Genomic DNA, 25130 nt, shown 5'->3' on the forward strand with positions numbered 1-25130 from the left:
CTGAAATTTGTGTGTTGTATGCTGTCCACTCGCGCAGGAGGAAATGGGGGCTGCTTGGCTCCATCCGACCGGCTGGAGCTTCCGCAGAGGGCTGTGGCATGAGGTTGCTGCTGCGTGAGGGCTGCTGCTGAGGTGTTGAAGGAGCTGCTGGAGGGCTGGAGATGCTGTGGGCGTTGCTTGATTGGTGAGGCGTGAGCGTGGATTGTGAACGTGAGTGGAGGTTGCTGCCGTGAGTGGGTTGCTTGAGGTGTGAGAGCGTGAGGGGAGATGTGTGAACGTGGAGTGGAGAGGTGGGTTGTGAGTGGAGACCGTGAGTGGAGGAGAGGTGGTGAAGGCTGATTGGGATAGTGGCGTTGGTGGCTGTGAGTAGGGAAGGAGAGATGGTTGTGCGTGAGTGGCTGTGAGCGAAGTGAGTGGATGATGGAGGTTGGGTGGAGACGTGAGTGGATTTTTGGGTGAGATGCAGCGTGAGATGGTTGTGGAGGCGTTGTGGAGATGGAGGCTGCGTTGGGTAGAGAGTTGAGCGGTGATGTGAGGGATGGAGTGAGTGGAGTTGGGGTGGAGATGAAGTTGGCGGTGGAGAGTGTGTGGGCGTCGTGTGTGAGGGTGGAGGGTGGCGGCGTGTGTGGAGTATGGGGCTGATTGGAGTGGCTTCCTTGATGGCTTGTGGCGTTGAGTGGGAGAAGGGTTTTTGGAAGTTGTGTGGTTGAGATGTAAGTGTGGTTATTGTGTGGTTGAGATGAGTTAGGGCTAATCTCCTCCTTCTCTTCTTTACTCTTTTTTCCCACCCTCCATTCTTTAGATGTCTGGTTCAGATTCATGGTAGGTATCTATGATGCTCCACTTAGCTCTTGATGTGCCACTTAAACCTTGATGATCAAACTGTCCTACAAATCAAATTGGATGAAATATGAGTTTAAAAATGTAGAAAAATTTAAATACAATCAAAATACATCCAATTACAAATCACCCCCCTCTAGCGAACCAACCTATCTCAACAGGACCAAGTCTGAGGACTCTCCCAAAAACATGAATCTTTCAGGTTGCCTAACAACCCTCCCACTACGACGAGACACCACCTGTTCTTATGCATTCTCTGTGACACGCGGTGCAGTTACTTGTGGTATCTCATCTTGCACTATTGGTACTGAAGTGGATGTATCTCCTCTAATTTCCTCAAGAACAATTCTACTTGTGGGCTTGTGGTTCATTACATAGTCCTCTTCTAAAAATCGGGCATTCGTGCTAACGATGACCTTCTGATCTTTAGGACTATAGAACAAACCACCTTTCGTTTCTCTAGGATAGCTCACAAACAAGTAAACTTCTAAACGTGGTTCCAACTTATCAGCGTATCCCTTTAGCACATGTGCTGGACTATCCCAAATCTGAATGTGTACTAGGCTTATACCCAATCAACAATTCTGTGGGAATAGAAGGTACTGATTAAGAAGTTACCAAGTTTAGAATGTACGCCGTTGTTTCCAGAGCATGTCCCCAAAATGAAGTTGGTAATTCTCAATAACTCATCATTGATCTAATTATTTCCATAAGAGTTGTATTCCTTCGCTCTACCACACCATTCTATTGGGGTGTACCAGGTGCAGACAATTGGGATTGAATCCCAGCCTCTGATAAGTAACTCCTAAACTTTCCCGAGAGATATTTTCTGTTGGTGCAATCTTTGCCCCAAGTGCATTGAGTTTCAATGTTTGGCTAAACTATGTTTGAAGTTAGGCAATACTTGTGATCTAACATGTGTGATGCAAGTTTGCAGGAAAGTCCAAGCGTAGTCTTGGCAAGCAAAAGTCCAAGTGGGTAGTCTTGGCAAAGCAAAAGTCCAAGTGGGTAGTCTTGGCAAAGAAAAGTCCAAGTGGGAAGTCTTGGCAAGCAAAAGTCCAAGTGGGTAGTCTTGGTAAGGAAAAGTCCAAGTGGGAAGTCTTGGCAAGCAAAAGTCCAAGTGGGTAGTCTTGGCAAGGAAAAGTCCAAGTGGGTAGTCTTGGCAAGGACTTGACATGACGAAGCTGATGGAAGCATCTCAAGCTAGTGCAGGGAAGGCATGAGGCTGTGGGAGATGTTTGAAGGCCGAGGTCTAGGTCAAGAGAAGCTGAAATGTGATTTTTTAGCTTCACCAGTCGACTGGCCCTGCCAGCAGTCGACTGCTCATAAATCAGACGCACACAGAGAAATCAGTCGAGCCAGAGGAAGACAGGAGTCGACTGGGCAGTCGACTGGTGTTATGGTGAGTCGACTGTTGCCAGTCGACTGGTCTTGGAACAGTCGACTGTGATTTGAACGTTGCAGAAAATTGGCAAGTATTTAATGCACTTTAATGCAAGATTTTGTTGCCGATTGAAGGCATCAGTCGACTGGCCCTGCCAGCAGTCGACTGATGTTGCAGAGTTATAAAAGAAGCCTGCTCGAGAATTGATCAAGAATCTTCACGATTTTCTGTCTCTTTGCGCTTCTGTTGAGAACGTTTTGTTCTCTATTCTCTGCTTACTTTCTCTCCTCCTGGACATTCTTTCATATCATTTTTGAGGAGATCAAAAGAGTTGTAAAGGTTTCTCCGCCTTCGAGGGTTTTCGAAAAGGAGAAGATTCATAGTGCATCGGGTGTGTGCGTGCGTGTGGATCCTTGGATTAGTCACCTCTGCGGAGGTGGATACCAAGTAAACAAACTGGGTTAGCGTTGATCTCTTGTTTTCTCTTTTATATTTTTGCTTCCGCTAATCTCTGTGCAGAGAAAGATCAAGAAAAATCGAGAAACGCTATTCACCCCCCCTCTAGCGAACCAACCGATCCTAACATTTTCCACCATGATCAAACCGTAGTATTTTGATACTTTTATCTTGATGTTTCTTCACAGTAGTCTTGTATTCTTTGAACTCATCAAAGCACTTAGACTTATGGCACATTAAGTAAATGTATCTATATTTTGAATAGTCGTCTATAAAATAGACGAAATATTCGAAACCACCTCTCGCCTGGATAGTCTTAGGTCCTCACAAATCAGAATGAACTAATTCTAACACTTCTTTAGCTCTATACCCCGTTGTCTTAAAAGGCTTGCTGGTCATTTTTCCTTCTAAGTAGGATTTGCAGGTTGGAATATTTTCCACCACCAGTGAACCTAAAGGTCCATCGGCTATTAACCTTTGAATTCTACTTAAGTTAATATGACCTATCCTTAGATGCCAAAGATATGATTGGTTCACTTGCGAAGGTTCTTTTCTCTTATTAAAATTAGAAGATGTGTTATTAATTTACATTTATTGCATAATGGGAGTTATTTAATTAAGAGTATAAATTGTCAACCAACGTACCAGACACTACAACAAAAATTGTATGTTGGGGCGCTCAAAAAGTGCCTCAATAGATTTATGTTGTGACACTTTGATTTGTTGAGGCATTAGGATAAAATGTCGTACAAGCAGGTGTCACAACAAATACTAGCGCCCCAACAGATATTTGTTGAGGCGTTACTAAATGTGCCTCATCTGCTATATGTTGAGGCATTTTATTGTGCCTTTTAAAGTTCATTTTAAGGCATCTAAAAGTGCCTCATCTGCTATATGTTGAGACGTTTTATTTTGCCTCATAAATTTCATTTTGAGGCACTAAACAATGTCTCACCTGCCATATATTGAGGCAATTTATTTTGCCTCATAAATTTCATTTTGAGGCACAAAACAGTGCCTCACCTGCCATATATTGAGGCAATTTATTGTGCTTCTTAAATTACATTTTGAGGCACAAAACAGTGCCTCATCTATCATATGTTGAGGCGTTTTATTATGCCTCTTAAATTACATTTTGAGGCACAAAACAGTGCCTCATCTATCATATGTTGAGGCATTTTATTATGCCTCTTAAATTTCCTTTTGAGGCACAAAAAAGTGCCTCATCTGTCATAAGTTGAGGCGTTTTATTATGCCTTTTAAATTTCATTTTGAGGCATGAAAAAGTGTCTCATCTGCTATATGTTGAGGCGTTTTATTATGCCTCATAAATTTCATTTTGAGGCACGAATAAATTTTATTTTGAGACACAAAAAACAACTCATTTGCTATATGTTGGGGCAATTTTTTTTTCTTCAATATCCAATTATTTATCTGTTGAGGCACTTCTTTATTATGGACCCCTTTTGTTATTTGTTGAGGCATTTGCTTGTGCCTCGCTAGCTTTTGTTATGACTTTTACAATGCCTTAAAAGACAAATTATTACATGTATATACCACTGCAAAAAAGAATATTGCACTTTAACTTCAAAACATTGAAACAATGACTATGTGAACATCCAACATATATATGTGAATCGCAAAGTCAAAACTATCATCCATCTAATACATTTATTCGAAATGTGACAATTCATACTAGCAAAAACTATCCGAGTCTTATGACTATACCAAAAGTTTCAGTAAGGCAAAGTGGAAGTGCAAGAATACCAACACAGCTTCTTCAAAAGTGATTTTCACCATGGTCTACTAGAAGCTGCAACAAAAAATGAAATGATTAAATATAATATTTAGACTAAAAAAAATTCAATAAAAGAACAAATATTAATCTTCATAATAATACCAAAGATAGAGGCCAAGCGATTGAAGCACCAGTAGCATCTCCTATGATCTTGAATGATCCATAAGAGGTGGTCTGAACAGAAAAGTTAAACCTTGTTTATGGCTGATTTCATGTTTGAGGTGTTAACATGTTATAATCTTGTGATGTTCTGCATGTTTAGGGTTGTGAACATGCTAACCTAGACACGTAGGTACATTTCTGATCTATGTCTATCAAATTTAAGTTATGTTTCTGATGATGATGTTTCAGTTTACAGCACGATAGAACCCAACAGAATCTTAAGCATAAATAGGGATAGATCCTAGGCCAAGCTGTTAGAATATAGGTTAAAGGATGTAACAGAGAACTAAAAAGAACAAAAGAACAGAAACAGAAGGGAAGAACATCGAACAGTAGTAGATCGTTGAATCGATTACCAGATCTTGAATGATCCATAAGACCTTATTAGTCGTTCTTCCCAGACTATAGGAATCTGAACATTTACTTCACACCAATTTGGACCTAATTCTTCGTCTCCAACTTCAGTTGATGGATCCACACTACATACTTTTCCCAACGCAACTTTTTGAGAAGGATTTGTTATACTCAGAAGAACAACATCCATACCAACCTGAAATAAAAGCTTATTACAAAACAATCATAAACAGAGCTGAAACTTTCTTAGAGCTGAAATTGATGGAATGCAATTTCAAACATGTATTGTGTTGTAGGCTTTAACACATGCATCTGTGCTAATAACGAAGTGTGTTTGATGATGTAGGCAGCAGTTGTTCTATCGGAGAAAGATGTAAATCTATGCACATCAGAAAATGTAATCCAGAAGAAAAACCATAATCCGATAGATAGAACTCTTCAGGCATTTTAAGTTGGTTAATTTTTTTGTACTCTTTTCATCTATAAACCCTTTGTTATAACGCTTGCCTCCCTTGTCTATACCATCCCTAAGAAATTCGACATAAATCTTGGTGTCGTATTCATGTGTTGACTATTTTGATCTATTTTATGCATATTTAATGTAATATAAAGATAACTGCAAAGTGGGTTCAAGCTCAAATAATAACAGTTGCATTAGACCTACATGATCAACATTGAAATAGTTTGAACCTATGAACATATAAAGGTCAATGGAGAAATAATGTAGAATTAGGCACACACAGCTTGATGCTGACAACTTAATGTAGTCTAAACGAATTCTATCTTCAGTCATCTTAATCTACACATCCATTGTCATCCATTGTCATCCATCCTTGTCTCAACATCTCGTGATCATATCAAAGGAAAAAATAATCCATAGTCAATCAAAAAGAGATCATTCAAGATTCTACCTTCCGGATGCAAACAAAACTACAAATTGCACAATGTATAGAAGGATTGATCAAGTTGAGAAGATTCTGTACGCCTAGATGATCGATCTAAAAAGAATTTGTTCCAGTCCAACATATCCAGAAACCACACGGTCAATGTTAGAAAAACAAATTCATTCAACAAAGAATTTAAAATGATATGATCAGAACCTACAGTCAAATGGTCGCCAGGGTATCTAAAAGTAGCAATCAGCAATATTGGATTCACTCGTTCATTTTTACATCATGGATGACTTACTTGATCAAAATGAAGCAATAATATTGTATCATACAATCTTTAGTGTTATCAGTTTATACTTTACATAAGCAAAATAACAATATAATATGATCATCAGCCATGAGAATTAAAGCAAGCAAAAAAATTCCAAAATACAAGAAAAGTGACAACATATTATGATATCAAACAGTAATCAGTCAAAACTTATATGGTATAATAATCTTGACCCAAATACTAAAGTTAAAAAAATGTCATCAAAGTTATAGTTGGCTATCATTCCAACAACACAAATAGCTAAATAACATATACCATTCGATAGTATCGTTATTCTTAGTTCTATGTTAAAAATGAGAGTACCAAATAATAGACATAGTTGGTGAAATCAAACTATATATCCTAGATTATTCAACTGGTGATAAATATTCCAGACTTACTTTTTCAAAACTGAAAAGTTGGCTTACCAGTGATAATGCAATTTGGATATTTCTGAGAGAACTTTATATAGTTAAATGGTGATTAAGAGCATTTGGATATTTGGATATTTGTAATAGAGTTTCAAATGACTTACTTCAATAGGGCTTTGAGTTACTGATGTAGCGGCTTGAACGTGATTGTTCGGCGATAATGCAATTGAAGAATCTGATGGATTCCCTTGCATTCGATTCTCACTTACAATAGACCTTAATTCGTTCAATTCCTTCTGTAGTTGTTCATTTCTCGCTTGTAACTCTAAGGCAGCGCGATGACTTGCTTTGCGACTAGGAATTGTTCCATTAACGTCAGCAGCTTTAACACCTAAACCATATAAGTTAACACGTCCAGATTTGCCATTCCCCATGACTTTATAGTAAGCATCGTTGCCATTATCACTTGAAGCCCCCGAATGTAACATTTTCATTTGCTCCTACACATTGTAATTGATTTAATATTCATAACAATTTGACATTTCAAAAGTATAAAATAAGTGAACTCACAATTTTCTCTCCCACCAATGCATTGGCAGGAGTACCGTCCTTCTTGGAATAACAAGTCATGAACATGTGCGAGAGCGAAGGTTCATGACCAAGTTTTTCATGCTACAACATTAAAGTAGTGTCTGTTATCTGTAATAGTATATTAATTAAAAACTTCAAGTAAGATATCTAAGTTGAGAAACATTACCTCCATCTCATGAATAATGGAAAACCCTCTTTGACCTGTGTGATGCGTATATGATTGATGACTTCGACTTTCTTTATTTTTCTCACTAGCCTCCTGCAACATATATAACCATGCATAAGCTTCAAACTTTATCAGAATCATAACTGATAGGAGAAAACAACATACTATCCCTTCTTTAGATAGCCAATGCTTCACAAGGGCATTCCAATGTGCTTCATTCACTCTATCTGGAATGTTTCTAAGGTTCTCATCCAAAGATAATTTGGAATCAAAATACTTTGTCTTGAGTGTACTTTTCCAATTCCTCCATTTCTTTCCAATCGATTGTAAGATATAATCTTCACATCCAAGGGGAATTTCAAATTTGTCCTGCAAAATAGAAGTTCGATGAGGTATTTGATGATTACACTTATATTACTAATATAGACAACAACATATCCAACTACCACCTTCACAATTTGCAGCATCTGTTCCTTGTTAGGCTTTTATGGTACCTTGTCCCATCTCAAGACATTAAGAGGAGCATATTTTCCATTCCGTGCAAGAGTACCTAGAAAATGTGCAAAAGTGCAAGAGTACCTTGTCCCATCGACTTTCTGGTGGATTGCCTGCTAGATTTGCCACCTCGTGTTCTAACCTGTATAAAAGAGAAAAGAATACATGGAGAATAATTTGTACAAGTTCCAACGAGAAAAGAAGCAACAATGTCAAAACCAGATTTACCATTTTCAAGAAGATTAGTAATTGCCGCTAGAACCAAACAAGGAATAAAGGATCGACAAATCAATGAACCTGAAAGAAAGAAGTCATAAAATTTATTATTTTATTGAATATGTACTAGCATCATTGGTACAAATAGAAAAGACAATGACAACATAGATAAGAAATGTACATATTTATTCACTTACACAATATCAACTATGAAAAGAAATGTAAAGCTCCCCTTCTCAATAAATTATCATGTTATTTGTTGCTGCAATTCCTCCTACACCTTCCCTAACCCATCTTATTTCCTCATTATCATCGGAGATGTCACCTGTGCAAGTCTCGCTTAGTAAATAATCTTCGACGTCAATTTCTTCTCTTCTGTCCATGTCAAAACAATCCCTAGGAGTCGTTTTGATTACAACATGCCATCCTTTATCAATGGGATCTTCTGCATAAAACACTTGTTGTGCTTGAGAAGCCAATATAAAAGGCTCGCCTGTATTCATTGGTCTACTTAAATTCACAAGTGTGAAACCATTTTCATCCTGCCTTTGCATTCTTCCTTGGCCCACCCAATCACATTTGAATAGTACAACCTTTCTACTCAAAAAGTATTCTAACTCAACAATCTCTTTCAGTACTCCATAATAAGTCACATCTCCAATAACAGGATTTCTGTCATTAACACTTGAGTAACTTGTCGTCTTTGCAATAACAACAACACCACTATTTTGTGTTTTCCTTCTTTGTTCAATCTGCTTAACATGAAATCTAAATCCATTAATAATAAAACCTTTGTACCGTTTGCCAATGAAGTTGGGACCTTGAGCTAAGCTTTTAAGTTCTTCAGAAATTCCCCTTTCATTCACAAAATCCATATTTTGAACCTGTTAGACAAGCACAATAATAAGAAACAATGAATTAACATATACAATTTCTAATATTTTTTGTGCTACTGACACTTACTTGATTGGCAAACCACGAGGCAAAAGTTTCATTGTGAATCCGTTCAATGTCTCTTATACGCAAACGAGGATTTTGATTACGAATCATTTCCCGATGCTCGCTAAACATAAGCTGAATTAATCACAAAACTATATATATATATGCATAAGCTGAATTAATCACAAAAGTTCTCACCTTAAAAATGGTTGAACTATTTCACAATTGAATAACACATATTGATGTGCCCTTTTCATTGTATCTACGTCCCAATTAACAATATTCACTCCTCCAAGATGACGACCAGGATTGACAAATATGGGAAGTTCAACTCTAGTGTCAATATTGCTATCATAATTTCTTGAAGCTCGATTACTCCTTGTCTCAACATCATCTAGGTATCTAGCACAAAAGACCACACATTCTTCCGCAAGATATCCCTCTGCAATAGAACCTTCAGGGTGACTTCGATTACGTACATATGCCTTCAATGTTGACAAATACCTTTCAACGGGATACATCCACCGATAATGCACAGGCCCTGCCAACCTTGCTTCGGTCGCTAAATGGATAGGTAGGTGAACCATAATATCAAAGAAAGAAGGAGGAAAAATCCTTTCCAACTGACAAAGTGTTAGAGCAATCCGCCTCTCTAATTGAATAAGTTCTCGAGCATGAAGAACCTTCAAACATAAACCTCTAAAGAAATTACACAAATCAATTAAAGGTGCTCGCACTTGCTTTGGTAGGACTCTACGAAGAGCTAGAGGAAACAATTGTTGCATCAATATATGGTTATCATGACTCTTCAAACCGAAGATCTTTGGTGGTTTCTTACTTATGCATTTCGATATATTTGATGAATAACCATCCGGGACTTTGATTTGTTTCAGCACACCACAAAAAATATCTTTTTCTGCCCTATTCATCAGAAAACAGGGAGGTGGATAGTAACGCTTACCAGAATCATCTACAACAGGATGTAACTCAGGCCTAATTCCCATTTCCTACAGGTCTTCACGTGCTTTCGCATGATCTTTTGATTTATCAAGGCCTAGTATGGTTGCAAGAACACTTTCACACACATTACTCTCAATATGCATCACATCAAGATTATGACGCAATATATTTCCTTTCCAATATGGTAACTCAAAAAATATGCTCCGCTTCTTCCAATTATAAGGCAAATTTCTATTGTCATTATTTAATCTGCCAAATGTGTGTGTATAACCGTCAAGCTCTCTCAAGACCATATCTCCACTCAATTGTGATGGTGCCTTATCATGTTCTTCAAACCCATTGAATGATCTCTTATCTTTACGAAAATGATGATCACTTGCCAAGAAACGACGATGCCCCATATAACAATGCTTACTGCTATACCTTAACCACCTAGAACATGTGTCCTTATGACAAGAAGGACATGCAAATTCACCCTTAGTACTCCATCCCGACAAATTTGCAAGAGCTGGGAAGTCACTGATTGTCCAGAGCAAAGCTGCACGCATACTGAAATTTCGATTCATCGATGCATCATAAGTATTTACCCCAACCTCCCACAATAATTTCAACTCCTCTATCAAGGGCGCTAAGTATACATCCAGATTGTTCCCGGGCATTGTTGGGCCAGGAATCAACAACGAAAGAAAAAAACATTCTTGCTTCATACACATCCAGGGGGGCAAATTATAAGGTATCAAGACGACAGGCCATGTACTGTAATGAACATTTAAAGATCTAAAAGGATTAAAACCATCTGATGTTAAGCCAAGCCTGATATTTCTAGCTTCTTCGGCAAAATCTCTATTTCTAAAGTCAAATGTCTTCCATGCAGGAGAATCAGCGGGGTGTCTCATATAACCATCTTCTGTTCGACCTTCCTTATGCCACCTCATGAAAGATGCTATTTTTGAAGACATGAATAAACGCTGCAATCGGGGAATCAAAGGGAAATGCCTTAAAACCTTAGCAGGAACCTTTTTTCTCTTTTTAGATAAAGGTTCCCCAACTTCATCGCTATCTTTGTCCTCCAAATACCTAGATGTTTTGCAAACACAACATTCTGTATCATTCTCATGCTCCTTTCTATACAACATGCAGTCGTTTGGACATGCATGGATCTTATTGTAAGAAAGTCCCAAGCCTCCTATCATCTTTTTTGCCTCATAGTATGACTTAGGAAATGTCTCTCCAACAGGAAAAGCATCTTTTATAAATTCAAGCAAATCAGTAAACCCTTTGTTGCTCACTCTATTAAGACACTTTATGTGAAACAACCTAATAATTGCGGATAATTGAGAATACTTCTTACAACCAGGATAAAGCTCCCTTTCAGCATTTTTTAGCAACTCATAAAAACATTTTGCATCATTATTTGGTTCCTCATCTCCTGGAACAGCATCCCCATCATTGTCATCAATGTAATTTTCAGCATGCCCAAAGCAAATTCCATCATGTAAAATCCCATGCATGTCATTGCCATTGTCAAAATTATCTCTCAAATCATAAGTGGGACGAGTAGACGAAGATGCTTCACCATGAACAAACCATCTTGCATACCCATTCAGAAATCCATGATATGTTAAATGATCTTTTGCAGTCACTCTATCTACCCAATCACCAAGTTTGCAATTTTTACACGGACAAACGATTTTTCCATTCACGCTTTCTTTTTCAAATGCAATGTCAAGTAATTTATCCAAACCATTCTCATATTCCTTACTTCCTCTAAACTTATACATCCAACTTCTATCCATGAGCGACAAGTGAGACTTCAACTTTATTACTTGATTCTACAAACATGAGAAGCAAAAAATACAAGAATTACAATTATGGGCAAGAATAATAAGAACAGCATCATATGAGCCAAAACTAAGACATTGATAGCTCCAAACAAATTCATCCAATCGTTTTCGTTGACAAGAGGAAAGAAGAAAAGAACATTTTTAGAATTTTATTCACCGATGATAAAACTAGATTTGAAAAGAAAAGATTTAAAGTTTTAAGTATGAATTCAGCCTCCATTACATGAGAAAGTTTTCCAACCAAACTAAGTGGAAGCAATATAGAGAAAGGCAAAATTTCTCCTATAAAAGACAAATACTGAAAATGAAAGAAATTCAATGGATCAATCTATAGCTCACTTGCTCTTTCAGAAGCCTTTGCCATTTATCAGCGGTGGTTACTTTTAAAGCTGTTGCAGTTATTGTGATAAGTTGCTTTTAAATTTGATTCTCTAGTTATTGTAAGTTTCATAAATTTCTACCTTGCCATCGATGAGGTAGTATACATGCTTTGGTTTCATACATATGAGAAAAGGAACTAGATAAATAAATAATTTTGGCAATTGTTGTTCTCTCTTTCATGAACCCCCTATTATATCTTGCCCTGTGGACGTTTATGTTGATATGATACTCTTATCATCTGTTGGTTGTACAGAAACCTTGTTTGCATCTCAAAGAAAAATTATTAGCCAAATGATTTGATTACTTGCGATGAGATCATAATAAAAATATAAACTAAAGGCTACACCTACAATGAAGTGCGAGAAACATTAACTAGAAACAAGCATATGCAAACCTCAATTTGCTCAGTCCGAAATCTGTAATTCATTGTTAAAAAGTTGAAGCCAAAAGACAGTCCGGGTCCAGTTACATTAATTCAAGACACGATCTCAACTAAAACTAGCTCAATTTTGCTAATCGTTCTCAATTATTCCGTAACAATAGCATAAACAAACCAAAACTAAGACATTGATAGCTCCAAACAAATTCAACTAGAAGAAAAAAGTCATTAAACAAGGCCAATGAAAGACAAGTTTATCAAGTACCTGCGAAGGATCTTGGAGGTGCTGTGAGAAAGGATGATCGGTGCACGGTCATCCACGCCTGCACGATCTCCACGCCCGCACGGTCGCACGGCCGGTGCTGTGAGAACGGATGATCGGTGGTGTGAGGGCGATGGCAAAATCGAGGGTTCGGTTGAGGGAGAACAGGGAAAACGTGAGGCGGGCAGTGAAAGACAACTCGATCTGAAGTTTTCGAGATCGAAAATAACACCAAAGAACAGATCAAAATGATGAACTTGCCTCTGAGTTTAGGGCTTCTGCGAGTTCGATCGGAAGGGCGACGATGAACTTCCTCTGAGTTTAGAGCTTCCGCGAGTTCGATCGGAAGGGCAATGATGAACTTGCCTCTGAGGGGTTAAATGCTACTAGGGCGATCGGAAGGGCAATGATAAACCTGAGTTTAGGGCTTGCTGTTCCCTCGATAATCCGTCTCGTCCTGCCTCTTCTCTATCTTCTTTAACTTTGCGACAGAAGATGAAGCCTCCAGTCTCCAGTGCACGTGAAGCGAAGCAAAGCAAAAGCTTAATAGCCGTTGATCGAGGGAAAAGAGTGCCGAAGGAAGGGTGAAAGTAAAAAAGTACTATTGCTTTTTGCTTTACCCGTTGATCGAGGGAGGCGCTGCTTCCCATGCAAAGCTTAATAGCCATTAGATGAACTCCTGTGTGGGAATCACATGGTAATTAGCTATCATTCAACAAATTTTAGATAACTAATATTTGTGCTATTTTAGATGTGATAACAAATTTTGATAACAAATCACATGGGAAATATTAAAATCGCTGGACGAGTTAGGTGTGATAAGAAAAAGTGCAAAAATAATAATAATAATAGGCAATAGGGCATCTCTAATTTTAAATGATCATACATAAATGTAACAAAAAAATTAAGTGTCATTATTACAAAAATACCACTCAAATTTTAAGTGCCTCAACAATTATATTTTGATGCATTTTAACTAAAATGCCTCATTAGGTAGTGTCTTCTAAAATCATTTTTCTTGTAGTGTGACACAAAGAAAGAGAAGGATTTGATGATAAGTAGGGGAGAGGAAGCGGAATAAGGGGTGAGGAAACTTCTTTGCCAAAATCCAACAAGAGAAGAAGAGAATGGAGGAGATGCGGGTGCACGTCATTAGCTAGCATGAGGGAAAGTTCAATACAAATATTATTCAAGTAGTCGTAAACCATTTTTCTTTGTAAACATGCCTCATGCCACATGTTTTGTAGAGCCATCAAACTCGATAACTTCTATTTATGTCGCAAAAAGCATAGTCCAAAAAGCTATATATCTCTCAAAATGCTTAAAATTGTACAACATTATACCAAAACAAGACAATCATGACAAATCACACATGGTTGGCTATGCATTAACTAATCATGCTCTCCATGTCCTAACAAATTTCAACCATAAAAAAACATCCATTGGAGTATCAAGAGGTGGAAGGAAAAAAAACCCACAAGACAGCAAACAATCGACTAGGCTTCTCAACTAGTTCTTCTTGTTTGGCTCAAAGACATACTTGATAAGAGAATCTTTAATGGACAACAACTCCGGGAACTCACCCTTCAACTTCGTAGCATCCAACTCATTGTTGCTTCGAGGTGCAACGATGACTTTGGACTGTTCCTCCAATGTGAAATTGTCCCACTTAAAGCCGGGGTCAATGTAGCTCTTGTACATTTCAAGGATTTCGTTGTGGCTCACTACGCCTGGGTTCGTGAAGTTCCATATGCCTCTGCAATTTCTCTTTGCCATCTCAATGGACATGGGCAGGAGTTCATCGAGGATCGTCATGCTATTAGGAATGTTCACAACTTTGTCATACCGAGTGATTTTAGTGATGAAGTTGCGTGGATTGCTAAGATCAGATGAAATTGGCATTCTAACTCTTAGGGCGCAGACATTATCATACTCTTTCAGAAGTTCTTCAACCTGCATAACAACAATAACAAATAATTACTTTTTACGAATATGTATATATATAAGATTCTAATAGAACTAACAAGATGGATGATACCATTGATTTAGTCTTTGAATAAAAAGAACCAAAGAAATTTGGCTTATCTTCTTCCTTGAATCCAATGCCTGATCCTTGAGGGTGTTCGGCATCATATTCAAATATACAACCAGTAGCATAGTTCATCAGTAGCAGATCATGCTCCCTACAAACATCTGCTAGTGTCAAAGTCCCTGCGACGTTTGTTCGGATTGTCTCCTGCTTATGAGATTCGCACCAATCGACGTTTGGCCTCCCAGTCACTCCCGCAGCATTAAATACATGGGATGGCTTCGCTTTCTGGATATCCACGATGAGCTGTGCGCGATCTTCTAACCGCCCCCTTCCATACTCGTATGCTATGCCCTGCTTCTCGCATATCCTGCCAAGAAGGCCACCGATCCACCCAGTTTTACCATATATCAAAATTTTCAAATGTGGACTGCTAGCAGAGCTCAGTGGAGCATGAACCATCTTGTTCAGAGCAACAGTGTCTATTGATTGGAAGAACTTGGCCTTGGTTTCTTCAGACATGTCGATAGGCATCATCGACATTCTAGGATGGGGCAACAATGCTCCTGAAACATCTCCCCACCACTCTGGATTGCTCATGTACCACTCCATTGTCTTCTTAAGTCCCTCCTCCCATGGGGTCCTTTCTGACCACCCAATGTTCTTCAGCTTCTGATCATCCAAAAAGTACCTTTGGTCATTGAAAGGCCTGTTCTCCACAAATTTGATTACTTTATCAGGGTCGAGCGAGAAAATCTTGCAGATATCCTCGGCGACGTCGATTACTCTCCTCTCTCTCTTGGTTCCGATATTGTAAACGTGCCCAACTTCTCCTTTGTGGAGAACAACCTCGAAGGCCTCTGCAACATCCTCGCAGTAGAGATAACTCCTGACGTTAGAACCATCGCCGTGAATTGGAAGTGGCTCTCCTCTCATGGCCAAGAGTATAAATTTCGGAATCAGTTTCTCGGGGAACTGATTCGGTCCGTACACATTGTTTCCGCGAGTAGTGATCACCGGCAGGCCATATGACCGTCCGTAGGCCATAACGAGCATCTCAGCCCCTGCTTTTGTCGCAGAGTATGGGTTGGTCGGTAGCAGCTGGGATGCCTCATGGTTTCCTACGATAGCATCCTCATCGGTCTCGCCATAAACCTCGTCGGTGCTAACGTGGATGAACCTTCTAACCTGACCAGTAACCTTGCAAGCCTCGAGGAGGACATGTGTGCCGTAAATGTTGTTCTTGGTGAACTCAAAGGAGTTACCGAAAGAATTGTCGACGTGCGTTTGAGCCGCAAAATGCATGATGGTGTCGATCGATTCTGTGATCAGAAGGTAGTTGACGAGGTCGGCACTAGCAATGTCGCCCTTGACGAACTTGTAGTTGGCAGAGGAGTACGAGGGATTAAGGTTCTTCAAGTTAGAACAATAATCGAGCTTGTCGAGAACAACAATCTTGTAGTCAGGGTAGCTACGGACGAGACGGTTAGCCACATGGCTTGCGATGAAACCTGCTGCCCCAGTGATCAGGATGTTCTTGGGCTTGTATGTTGTCATCTCTGTAAATCAAACTCTGCAGTGGAAAGATCAAACGCTTTTCACACAAAAATTCAAATCTGAGATTGACAAGCACCAAATAATTATAAAACTAAAGAGAAGTCTAAGAAAAACATAAGAAACGACAAAACAGTCAGATCTAAGATATTGAAGTGCGAGAGACCGCTGCATGGGCCATGCAGTGCACCACTATACTGAAGTATTTGTTATGCGGTAACATCTCCTGATGGATCCCTTCCACCTGAAAATGTTTGATGCAGCAGAAACCAAAGCCCTCCAGAAAGGAAACAGAAAAGAAGAACATGGAACGATCAACAAATCAAAAATGCTAATTAGTGAGCTCGGAAACTGAACAAGAAAAACGATCGATGAACTTACAGTGCAATCAAGAACGTAGAGGATTCAGGAAGCTTGAGCAAACAAACGTTGTAACTTAGATTCGCAAGATTGAGTTGAGGAATCTGATGGTGAAAGCGAGATGGCGATGGAGAGATGAAAAGGTAGGAGTCTAGAATTAAACGTGGGGTTGAGAAAGAATAATGGAGACAATCAAGGAATAATCTCATATAAATGTGGGTATGGGCGGTCAACTTTCATCAACATTGCATGTATAAAAAATAGATAATTTGAAGTTTTGAGCCACGTATACAAAGTTTTAATTATTCCTCAACCCTATTTACAAAGATTCATTATATGCGTTGGTTAATAATATTTTATTCAAATACATATTTTATATTTCACTACAACAAATTTGACTTTCCGCAGCACACATTTCATATTTCACTACAACAAATAATTATATCTTTTGAAATAGAATGGGAAGAAATAGATAGATACTAACTAATATAAATTTATATTAGTTAGTATCTATCTATTTCTTCCCATTCCATTTCAAAAGATATAATTATTTTTAAAAAAATAAAATATAATTATTAATCATTTCCAGCCTTCCATTATTGAGTGATAATGTTTGTATTTATTGTTGATGAAATTGAGTGTTGGGGTAAAAGGTCAAAATGATTTTGCACACAAAGAAACACATATCAGGAGACAGTACTAAAGTTGTCCAACAAAGCTCATATGATGCTTAAGTCATGATGGTGTTATGGAAGTCAAGTAATGGACAATAATAGGGAAGGAAAAGTGTTAATCGGAGATTAAGATCAAGATGTTCATATGGCCGTCAGGTAAATATATATAAGGGATAAACATCTAAACCCTAAACCCTGAAATTGTTGGGCTCTAGAGATCATGGTTTTGTGAAAGTGTGGATCATGGAAACGCTATGTAGAGGTTGAGGTTCATGTCCGATATATTATGGCCCATAACTACAAGAGTCATTGGGCCATAAGCAAAGTAAAAATGCTTGAGTAATCACATAAAGAATTGGGGGAACTCAAAGCATCAAAGGGGAGAGCTCTAGGAACTAGTAGTGAACTTGACCATAGTGCAACTATTGTCATATGCGACTCGTGACTTACGAAGCCGTCGAGATGGGAGCTTGGCGTGGATCACCAGTAGAGGCGGGACTCCGACGAGGACCGCTCGATTGATGTCAACACGGCTCAACATCGTCATCGCGAGGTACACGTTTAGAATAATTTTATTCTACAAATTTAATTATGCAAATAGAATAATTTTATTCTGAAAATTTTAATTTCCTGCCATGCCTTGTACACATGTTATTTCCTTTATTGCATGTGTGTTTGTGATAATAATTAGTTTTAATTATCTGTATATTTCCGCTACGTACGTTTACGAAACGTGTAGACACGCGCATTACACCGGGACAATCCCAACAGTAATCAACTCATCTATGCTTCAGGAATTTGAATTATTTAATCATGATTATAATTAAAGCAGCCAAATCTAATCGAGCAACTTTTCACAATTCAATTGATGAGTCATCAGTTGCTTTTTTGATTGTGACTTTGAAATTCTTATTGCTTTTCTTAATAAATCAATGGTCTAATTATAAAAAGATTATCCTTCTCGTATTTAGAGATGCTCTTTCATGATTTTCGGGATATAGTTGAGTTAATTATGATGGGACATATTTATTGAAGTGGATAAGGATCGAATCTCAACAAAGTCGAGGCAATACTCTCCCCCCTCGTGGTTAACTGCAACTTCTCGATTTACCTCTTCACAGATGATTATAGGATCAACCGTGTAAAACTGCTAGAGTGATAAATTCCATCTTTTATTAAATAGATATTCTTTCACATTCTTCTCTACTGAGATGACATTTTACCTTTGCTTAATATCCACTTATCAAAACTTTTTTCTTTTATTAAATATCTAATCAATCTAATTCAGTCAGATTTTTTCTCATCTATCAAATATTTGATCCATCTAGCTCATTTGAAAATTTTTTATGTCAAATACTTGATCTTTATGATTTATTTAGACTTTTTTTTATTGCCCATGCAATTTAATAGATAAATTTTTTTTACACCTGCAAACTTAATGAATGGATATTATATTATACAAGAATTATTATCGCACATTAAAATATTAATTCAATGATTTGATGTGGTCTACATCAAGCCTGCAAGCTAATAAATACAAAATTAATTTAACTTCAATCCTTTGTAAAACATATTAAAAGTAACTTACATGCCTTTTTTGACCTTGCTGCTGACCTTCCTTGGGCAACTGGTCTTATCTTCTGCAATGCATATCCCTGCTTCACCAATCTGCTGTTACAACTTTTATTTTTTCTTAAACCAATGAATTTATTTTCACTGTTCCTTTGGCGTTTTCGTGATTAAAAATGTCATCCGCTTTACTGTCACAACGCAAGATGTCAAACATTTAAGTGAGATTTATTTTTATTTCTTTATTAATGATACTTCCTTCAAAAATCATCGTAAGGTTGCGCAATGTATGTTCAAACTTGAGACAGAACCTGGTGCCAACTAAATACAAAAAAACAAAACTTGAGACAGAGAACATTTTATCTGTGTAAAGAGTGAAACAGAAGTAATTATTATAATAGAATCTCATGTACATATGAAATTGAAGAAATCATTATAGTTTCTTCTATACGATTAAGCATTTGCATAAATTACTCTCTCACCTTATTCTCCCTTGCTCTTCAATCCTTACGCATTTGATCAAGTATCAGCAAGCATTTTTGTGGAGTTGGAAAAGTGAGCAGATGATCCTTCAATAATGTTTCTGGCAATTACTCGGGAAGCAGCCTCGGTGAAGTGCATACCATCCCAACACATGTAGTTCAATGGACGACTGCACCATTTGGATGTTGGATCACCGCACATAACGGAAAAGCTAAAGTTATATGGTCCCTCCCCGCCGCAACATGCCACCACAGTCGACTTAATCCCTGCTCCACGGCAAATCACTGAAAATTGTCACGAAATTATCAAAAGTCTTTCACTCACGGGGGTTGGAGGCTTACCAAATTGTTCTGGAGATTTATAAACAGACATCAAGTTGTCGTATAAATCAGCGTAGATGATTTTGGAACGTGGATGAGCTTTCTGAATTTGTCCGAGCTCGTGCTGTAACAGGAGGTTGTGGTACTGCGACAGCAGGTTCAGTGACTTGAGGCACCCTGTTTCTGGTTCGTATGCATCCGATTGCTGCGTGAGGAACATGGTCAAGAAGAGAGGAATGCAGCCGAGTGGAAACATCCCTGCAACCATCACCGCCCGTGCACCCGTTTGCAATAACTCCTAGTCATTCACCGGTACAGATTAATGAAGATCGTGATGAACTGGTGGATGCCAATCAAAACAAGATCAATCGGTTTTTACATCAATCGCGGAACCAATTCCCTGCACGATGGAGGGGGCGAAGCATCGGGCGTAATCAACGGATTTTCCATCCATCGACAGGAGGTTTTTGTAATCGTTCACCCCAATCTCGCCGACGAAGAACAGCGCATCATCAAAAGTATCACCTAATTCCACAAAATCCAAATCAGATCAAGAGTGGCGAGATGATGGTCCAATGATCACCCGCACACATACAGATATCGGAAGTCATTACCAATATGAGAAAACTGGAGCATTTGTCGGAACCATTTGAGCTGCGTGACCAAGGAGTAATCTTCCCCTGAGACATTAAGCCCCTTCGCCTCGTAGTAGCGAGGGCTGAGGGCGGACGCTCCTGCAACTGCGAAGTTGGCTCCGCTTGCGAAATCCGGAGCTTCGCGGTTGTGTCCCGCGTCGTACGGTGGCACCAGCGGTAGCCCCAGGGTTTGTGCTGAACCCAACCTAACATTGCTTTTCAATGAAGGAAAGGGCGATGGATCTACGATGAGATGAAGAAGGAGCATACCCAAGAAGTCGAGCACGATCCGGCCGTCGGAGTATCGGCCAACGGGTCGACGGAAGTATGTCTCGCCGTAGGGGACACGGTTCGCCGGATCAGCGCCGCCAGAGAAGTAAACTATGTTTCCGGTGTCGGTGAGCGAGTCGCCGAAGCTAAATATAGCGGAATAGCAGCTAAGGGACCGCGGTGACTGGAGGAGGAAGAAGAAGAAGAAGAAGAAGAAGAAGAAGAAGGGGTAGGATGCCATCAGGCTGATAGAGAGGACCAGAATCACAACTCCACGCGACTTCTGTCGGCCAGACCAAAAGACGAAATTATTACATATCTTCCTGTATGCTAAACTTATCTACATATCGATTTATATTTTAATCAATTAATGCAACTATTATTTCAGCTAATTAGATCAACTACATATTATCAAATGAATACACCAAAACTACATAATTTCGCTGAGTTTAACTTCTTTTTTTCTGTAAGTGTTCCGGTTGGTCAAGACATCAGTTAATATTATGTCACCTCAACTGTTCTCGCCTTCCCACATACTGAGACCTGCAAATAAGGATTGAACAGAGGATTAGGTGGATGCCGAGGATTCCCGACAGGTCACTCCGACGCTCAAGTCAGTAAGTACTCGAGAGAAGAAGAATGAATAGTAGTGATTGCGAGAGTCCAGAGTGAGTTTTCATACCTGAAGAGAAGTTTTTATACTCACATGGAGAGAGTCGTGTATCTCACTCCAGGTGGGCCAATGTCGTGGTTAAGTAGACCAACTCTGCAAATTACTGACAGATGTACGTATAAGATGACATTTAGGGGATCGGACCTGCCACCTCGTAACCACCTTCTGTTGTAGCCATGCGGATTATTCTTACCTTTTTGCTGTGGGGAGAAGCAGGTGAGGATCTAGGGCACCATGCCTGACAACCTAGTAACCATCCTTGCCTTTCTAATCCGGATTGCACGTGTTATTGTCGTCTAGCACCATAGATAGTTAGAAGGGGTCATGTCTACAGGTGGAGAAACTCGAGCTAACTTAGGGGTCGGCTGGGTAACCGAACCCTGAAGGGGTGGGGCAACTGAGCTAATGAAGTAGCCTATTATGGTTGAGCGAACCAGCAGAGTAGAGGCTGATCCCTTAAGAAGCAAAAACTGCTGAGCCGAAAGAAGAGCTAAGCCCTGTGTGTTGGGATGTATACTATAAGTCTAGCTTTTTGTATAAACATCTATTTTGAAATAATATTGAAATGAGAATAACTTTGGTCAAATATTTGCATTTTATGTTAATGAAGTTGTTTACATAATTTATATTGAAGATAACATGGTGTGTGGTGTGACACAGAAGATCATGTTATCGGTTCCTTATAAATTATAAATAGTAGCTCACAACCAAGATGGATTGGAACAAACCATTGGAATGGTTGTAGGTGTAATTGATATTAGTTTATCTTGACTATAAAATTATACTAGTACACTTTGTGTGTATTAAGCAGGACTATTTGAGGTTGTTCGATTTATACTGACTATATAATCGAACTAGACCTCTGTTATAATCGAACTAGTACACTTAGTATGTATTTCTTTAATTCATCAAAGGGTGAGATTTATTTGTTAAATCAAAAGGCCCGATGAGTTGGGAGATAATGCTATGTATATGGTATGTTGTTGATTATAGAAGAAATCCTAGCTATCTATGTAAATAAACATTCTGAAATAAGATTCACATTTGGTCAATGTTTACATTTAGTTTTTATGTAAGTGTCCATTTAATCTATATTGTAGATAAACATGGTGTGTGGAGTCACACATAGAAGACCATGTTATCAGTTCCTTATAGATTACAAACAATGTTCACAACCAAGATGAATTGGACAAACCATTGAATTAGTTGTAGTATAATTTGGTCTTAGTCTGTCTTGACTATAGAATTACACTAGTACACTCAGTGTGTATTGAGCAGAACCATTTGAGGATTGTTCGATTTATACTGACTATATAATCGAACTAAACCTCTGTTGCTATGAATGTACATGCTCTTAATCCCTATATAATAACAAGCACATGTACTTAGTATATACGTTCTTGATTCATTAAAGGGTGAGATTTAGAGCGATAGATCAATAGGCCCGATGAGTTGGGAAGTAGTATTATGTACATGATGTGTTGTTGATTATAGAAGGAAACTTTGTCCGATAATCTAGGCTGATGATGTCTCCTTGAGGAGCTCATAAAGGATTATCATGTAAACCCTGCACGTGGACTCAGATCCGCATGATAACAAAGGATGAGTGGTACTACTCTCGGAATCAGAAGTTAATTAAATTCAAGTTGTCAGTAACTCATTTAATTAACGGACATACGATATCTTAAACACAGGGAGATTAATGTACTTATAGTAAGAAGGATCCCATACTATAATATGGGATTGATGCGGTAGTGCAATAATAACTCTCTAGTGGAATAAGTTATTATTGATGGGCTTGAAGTTGGGTGTTCAGGGAGAGCACAGGAAGCCCATGTCCATCAGGAGGCCAAAACCAATTTCTTCGTTTAGGTCCCTGTTGTAGCCTCTAGATAAAACCTCGTATCCACCTAAGAAAATTATATGAAATTTCGGATAGGAAATTTTAAGAATTTCTGAATGTAACGACCCTCCTCCTTTTTAATAGGGAGGATGTTACGTATACCTTATCATTATTAAACTATTGGTAGAAAATCCAATAGATAAATTCTATCAAAAGGAATATTCTTATAACGGAATAAAACAACTGTTCAATTTAAGATGCGGAAGCCATTGATATAAAAGACATAATTGATATAAGGTGTTTATTCATTTATTTATTCTAATCCGCTGTTCCGCCGCCACACACACCAAACACTGCTCCTGCTGCCTCCCGTCACTTAAACCTTTTCTTATCCTCTATCTGCAGTATAAGGAAATGCAACTATAAGCAAAGCTTAGTAAGTACATACCTAGTCTCACAAACAACGAAAATCATTGCATGTATTCTTTTGTAATTAAACAGGAAAGGACTTGTAATTATAAAGACATGTACTTAAGCAAAAATTACCTGAACATGGAAATACTTATATTGCATAGAAAATTTCTTAGCTTCTTTATATTTGAAAATTCATACTTTTGAAAATAAGTAAACATACTTAAACATACTTATGGGCCCTGGCGGAGTATCAATGCGCGCATCTCTGATAGAACTCGGGGTAGCTAGCCACCGAATGCTACCAGAGAACTTATCTTATCAGGCGACCTTTGGCCTGGAATTCCTTTCCTTATGGGCGAACCTTTGGCCCGGAATTCGACTTATCTTATCAGGCGACCTTTGGCCTGGAATTCCTTTCCTTATGGGCGAACCTTTGGTCCGGAATTCATTGTGGGCGAACCTTTGGCCCGATACCCGCCTCTTAAAAGTAAAATACATTTCTTTACATATCATAAAGTTCTTATACTTTACTTACTATATCCTGGTCCTTTCGTCAATCATTTATCATGCTTTACTTCCATCCTAAATAGGAAATAATAATTTACATATTCATGGTTAAATCCTAAATCATGCTATGGAAAGAACATATATATATATCCCTATTTTAACTTGGATCATACCAGCGGAAGAACACATTAATACATTCACGTCTAACATAGATCATGTCATGGAAAGAGCATACATATAAATACATTCATGTCTAACAGAAATCATGTCATAGAAAGCTTAACATAATCATGCGAAAGAACAATACGAAAATAACTTATACTGCAGGTGAGAGATGTACTTACTTTATCTTGTCGCCTTAAATTGCTAAGGTTTGTGAACTCAAAGACCTCCTCTCTGAGGTGCTCTAACGCCTACTCTGCGTGATCTAGAAAAAAATCATAACTATAACTTAACGGAAATAATTAAATTAACCTGATCTAATCACTCAACCATATCAAGAGTAAATTCTAGATGAACTCACTATTCTCAATCACTCCCTTCACATTAATTACTTCATCACTCCTTTTATCAATTGATGTAATTGGCCGATCTCGTATTAAATAAATTGGTTAGAAATCCATTAATTCTTTAATTAATAATAACCAACTTTTGAACATCTAATTAACTAATTTATCTAAAATGATTTAATCAACTAATCAATTATCTAATTCAACAATTAATTACTTATTAAACTAATTAAGATGTAATTAAACTGATTAATAGTCTCACTAACTAGATTAACTATCAATTAATTAATTAATCATTTAAACTAATTAACTATTTCTTAATCTAATTACTAATTACTTAGTTGAACTAAAAGGTTAATTAATCACTCAATTAATTGGTTAACAATTAAATTAATTAACTTAATTAATTAAACTAACTTTAATTAATTAATCAATTACTTAATTTATCGCTTACCCGTCTTCTCCACGCGACCACGCGAACTGGCGCTGGCG

General features: G+C 38.2%; 2 protein-coding genes and 1 pseudogene across 3 annotated transcripts; all 3 read right to left on the reverse strand.

Annotated features, from left to right (window-relative positions):
• Positions 1 to 6599: 6599 nt before the first annotated feature.
• Positions 6600 to 11728, reverse strand: LOC141847500 (uncharacterized; annotated as a pseudogene).
• Positions 11729 to 14307: 2579 nt separating this feature from the next.
• Positions 14308 to 16384, reverse strand: LOC141847808 (trifunctional UDP-glucose 4,6-dehydratase/UDP-4-keto-6-deoxy-D-glucose 3,5-epimerase/UDP-4-keto-L-rhamnose-reductase RHM3-like). Its single transcript, XM_074735898.1, has 2 exons — positions 14837 to 16384; positions 14308 to 14751 (listed from the first exon to the last, which is right to left on the reverse strand). Exons 1-2 carry the CDS (start codon positions 16382 to 16384, stop codon positions 14308 to 14310), a joined length of 1992 nt encoding a protein of 663 aa, XP_074591999.1.
• Positions 16385 to 19341: 2957 nt separating this feature from the next.
• On the reverse strand, positions 19342 to 20976 carry LOC141847911 (GDSL esterase/lipase At2g27360-like). 2 transcript variants are annotated; one of them, XM_074736020.1, is made up of 5 exons: positions 20693 to 20976; positions 20402 to 20617; positions 20167 to 20312; positions 19809 to 20085; positions 19342 to 19733 (listed from the first exon to the last, which is right to left on the reverse strand). In XM_074736020.1, exons 1-5 carry the CDS (start codon positions 20931 to 20933, stop codon positions 19504 to 19506), a joined length of 1110 nt encoding a protein of 369 aa, XP_074592121.1. In that variant the 5' UTR covers positions 20934 to 20976; the 3' UTR covers positions 19342 to 19503. The 2 variants fall into 2 exon arrangements, with proteins under 2 accessions (XP_074592121.1, XP_074592120.1); XM_074736019.1 differs by having other exon boundaries at positions 20402 to 20976.
• Between the last annotated feature and the right edge of the window lie 4154 nt (positions 20977 to 25130).

Source organism: Curcuma longa, chromosome 16, assembly GCF_044706935.1.
Source record: "Curcuma longa cultivar G26 ecotype Majalengka, Jawa Barat chromosome 16, ITB_CL_G26_1.1, whole genome shotgun sequence".
NCBI lineage: Eukaryota > Viridiplantae > Streptophyta > Magnoliopsida > Zingiberales > Zingiberaceae > Curcuma > Curcuma longa.